We start from the raw sequence: 3,465 nt of genomic DNA, 5'->3' as shown, positions 1-3,465 counted from the left end.
CCCGGCCGCCCCTCCAGCCTGCAGCTGCCTCATTGGTTGTCTCGGGGTTCTAAGTCCCGCCCTCCCTAGGTTTGAACGCTTCTTCCGGAAACCAGCGGCGCGAGAAGATCCGCCCACTCCCAGGGTTCAGTGCGCGTCCGGCCGCCATCGTTTGAATTTGAAATCGGGCGCACCAGGTGAGGTGGTGGTCCTCTTGACGCGGCTGAGGTGAAGGTGGCGCGGGGGTGGGGATGGGGGGCTGCCTGTGCGCCCGGCCAGAGGCCGGGGAGGCGGCCGTGGCCGTGTCAGCGTTTTCTGACGGGGTTCGTGACTCCCCCGAAGCAGAAACTGGGCTGCATCGGCGGGGCGCAGCGAGGACTTTGGGTTAGGGTTTAACCCTAATGGGGCACAATCCCGCCGGTTTGCTAGTTCAGGGCTCTGTAGTTTTGATGTCTTCACCTCCTGTGAAGAACTCAACAAATGGAGGTGTCCATTAATTAGTACCTTCTCCAGCCAGGTAGTTATTTCTTATAACCTTACCGAAGAGCCGGGGATCTTCCTGCCCGCCGGTCTGGTTATTGTGCACCGAGGAGATAATTTGTACAGCCTTACTCAGTAAACTTAGTTTAGAGATTTTATGTTAATTTATTTGTAATAACAGAGCGACGCATTGTTCCCCATTAATTTAAGACTTGTGATGGAATGTGGTGTACTAAGTGGAACACGCCCGTAATCCCAGCTACTCTGGAGGTGGAGTTGGAGTGAAGCCAAAATAGTAGGATTCAAGTTAGAAGCCTGCCCTAGCAGAAGTGGGAGGCAATGGGGTCGGGGGGAGGGGACAACAACACTAAAAGCAAAAAACCTAGAGTCTTGACAAGATGAAGACCCTAAATTTTAATTCCTAGTAATTCAAAGTCCCCAATCCCTCTCAAAACAAAACAAGCAACAACAAAAAAGAACCTGTGGGGCTGAGAATATGGCCTAGGGGCAAGAGTGCTTGCCTGGTATACATAAAGTCCTGGGTTCAATTCCCCAGCACCACATATATAGAAAACGGCCAGAAGTGGTCGTGTAGCTCAAGTGGCAGAGTGCTACTAGCTTTGAGCAAAAAGACGCCAGAGACAGTGCTCAGACCCTGAGTCCAAGCCCCAAGACTTGCAAAACAAAACCAAAAAAAAGAACCTGTGATGTGTCAGGCATTCATTCATTCATTCATTCATTGGGTTCTGCGGGTAGAATCCAGAGTCTTAAACATTAGGCAAGTGCTGTCCAGGTATTCTTTCAAATAAATTCATGTACATTGCTTCACTTCTTAACTTGCACTTGGAAAGACTGAATGGTTGAAAAGAGTACAGAGTCTTTCTGATGCAGGTACTAGGGGATCACTGTACTTAGCGCTCTTGCTTAGTTTTTCCACTCACCTACCACTTGAGTCAAACCTTCACTGGTTAATTGGAAATTAAAATCTTAGAATATGACTGTCCAGGCTGGCTTCTCAGCCTCCTGATATCAGAGAATCTTTAAGGCTGAGTGAACATTTCATATTGTCTTTATAGATTATCATATGAAATGTCTTCGGATGGATCTACCTGTAGAATAGATCATATGATTCATACTAGGCTATGTTGGTTATTACTTCAGAATGTATATATATAATTCGGTCATTTGTCTTTTCCATAGTTCATTATGTTAGAAAAAAAGCAGTATACTATTTCCTTCTCTGAGGACTTGTTTAGGGGAAAGCAGGGAGCTGTACTGTATACTTTTAAAGTTATGGCTGGCTTATGTGTTGACTTTTTAAGCTTGTCTAAAGGCATTGCTGCTGTTTTTACAGAATGGAATGTAATTTGAATCAAGATGGGGTTCCTAGACCATCTTACGTTTTTAGTGCTGACCCACTTGCAAGACCTTCGGGAATAAATTTTGATGGCATTAAGCTTGATCTCTCTCATGAATTTTCCTTAGCTGCATCAAACACTCAAGTAAGTACAGTAAAACAAAAGTATTATGTTGATTGTCATCAATGGCAAATGTGTGCATGTCATTAGATAGAAATTCTCAAGCTTTCCAGACTTAAGGCAAACTTGAATTTCAGTAAATTTTCCATGGAGCACTAGGTCAAAAGAAATATGTAAGTTATGTTTCAAGTTGTAGGTCTAAACTTAGGTATCCATAGCCTCACTTGGTATCCATTCTAGAAAAAATTAAATTAATTAAATTAATAAATAAAGTTGCATTCCTTGGCAGTTGTACTTACTAATAGAATAGTCTTGTGACATTCTTATGATGAAACTTGCTTTATTGTGGTGGAACTGAACCCCTAACATCTCCAAATTAAGCCTTTACTACTAGTATTTGTTTGTGTGTGCGTGTGCACATGTGCTGGTATGGGGCTTGAACTTATGGCCTGGGCACTGTCCCTTAGCTTTTTACTCAAGACTGGCTACCACCTGACCTAAATGTACATTTCTGCCTTTTTGTCGCTTAACTGGGGATAAAAGTCTCTGAACTTTCCTGCCTGGGCTGGCTTTGAGCAATGGTCTTCATATATCAGCCTCCTGAGCAGCTAGAATTGCAGGCCTGAGCCACTGGTGTCCACCTTTAGTTGTTATATTTAGGTATAAAAAATCAAATTTCCCAGTTATTTTATCTGTTATTTTCTGCATCTTGTCCAGCAGCCTTATGTCAGATCTTCTTAGCCTAATATAGATAACAGCCTAGAAACTGTCAGAAATGAAAAGTCATTCAGAATCATGAAGGTAGGTGGGGTTAAGATAATCAATAATATCCAAAATTTTAGAAGAATACCCTTTTAGATAAGTGTGCAATCTCAAATTTTTGTGGATGATGACTTTGTTCCTATGTATTATGCCTTAGTCTTTGGCAGGGAAGCTCCTAAAGGTGTCACTTTTAAAAATTCACTTTGTCTCAGGGAGATGTAACTATAGAATACAGTGGAAAGACAATTTTAGGGAGGCATGAGTTTAGTGGCTCTGGACTTGGGACCTTAAGAGTCCTTCCTTTTTTTTTGTCCTTCCTCTACCTCGGTCCTCTCCCCTGGTCTCCCCTCCCCTCACAAAAAGTGTTCATCCTGTGTGAATACTTTAGGTTTCTGTTCTGCCTTTACTGGGTGCAGGTGGGAGCCTGCATCCAGATCCAGTTATCCTGAAGTAACTTGCGTAGCCATGTGAGCCAGACCAGAGTAGCACAAAGAGGATGACCATCTTGCACTCTGTAGAAGGTTCCTCATTCCCCTTCTTTGAGGAGCCCAAGAGGTCCTGGATAGACTAGGCTCTAGAAGCATTCCCAACCATGAGAATGGCAGGTGCAGAGATGGGGAAGCCCAAGCTCTATATAGCATACCTGGGAAAGGCACAGATCCAGGGCTATTGAGATTTTTTTTTTCCTTTCTGGTTTTTTTTTTGATGGTCCTAGGGATTGTACTCAGGGCCTAGATACTGTCCCTGAGCCTCTGTGTGCTCAAGG

General features: G+C 43.7%; 1 protein-coding gene across 1 annotated transcript in view; it reads left to right on the top strand.

Moving 5' to 3' along the window:
* The first annotated feature begins 152 nt into the window (after positions 1-152).
* Kif20b (kinesin family member 20B) overlaps positions 153-3,465 on the top strand; it is a 44,220-nt gene continuing 40,907 nt past the window's right edge. The window contains exons 1-2 of the mRNA XM_048338729.1: positions 153-176; positions 1,814-1,961. Of these exons, the coding sequence (XP_048194686.1) occupies positions 1,815-1,961 (147 nt within the window). The 5' untranslated portion in view covers positions 153-176; position 1,814. The remainder of the gene's footprint in view (positions 177-1,813; positions 1,962-3,465) is intronic.

Source organism: Perognathus longimembris, chromosome 2 (genome assembly GCF_023159225.1).
Source record: "Perognathus longimembris pacificus isolate PPM17 chromosome 2, ASM2315922v1, whole genome shotgun sequence".
In the NCBI taxonomy this organism is placed as follows: domain Eukaryota; kingdom Metazoa; phylum Chordata; class Mammalia; order Rodentia; family Heteromyidae; genus Perognathus; species Perognathus longimembris.
The sequence above is the reverse complement of the archived record's forward strand: the minus strand, read 5'-3'. Positions and strand labels throughout refer to the sequence as shown.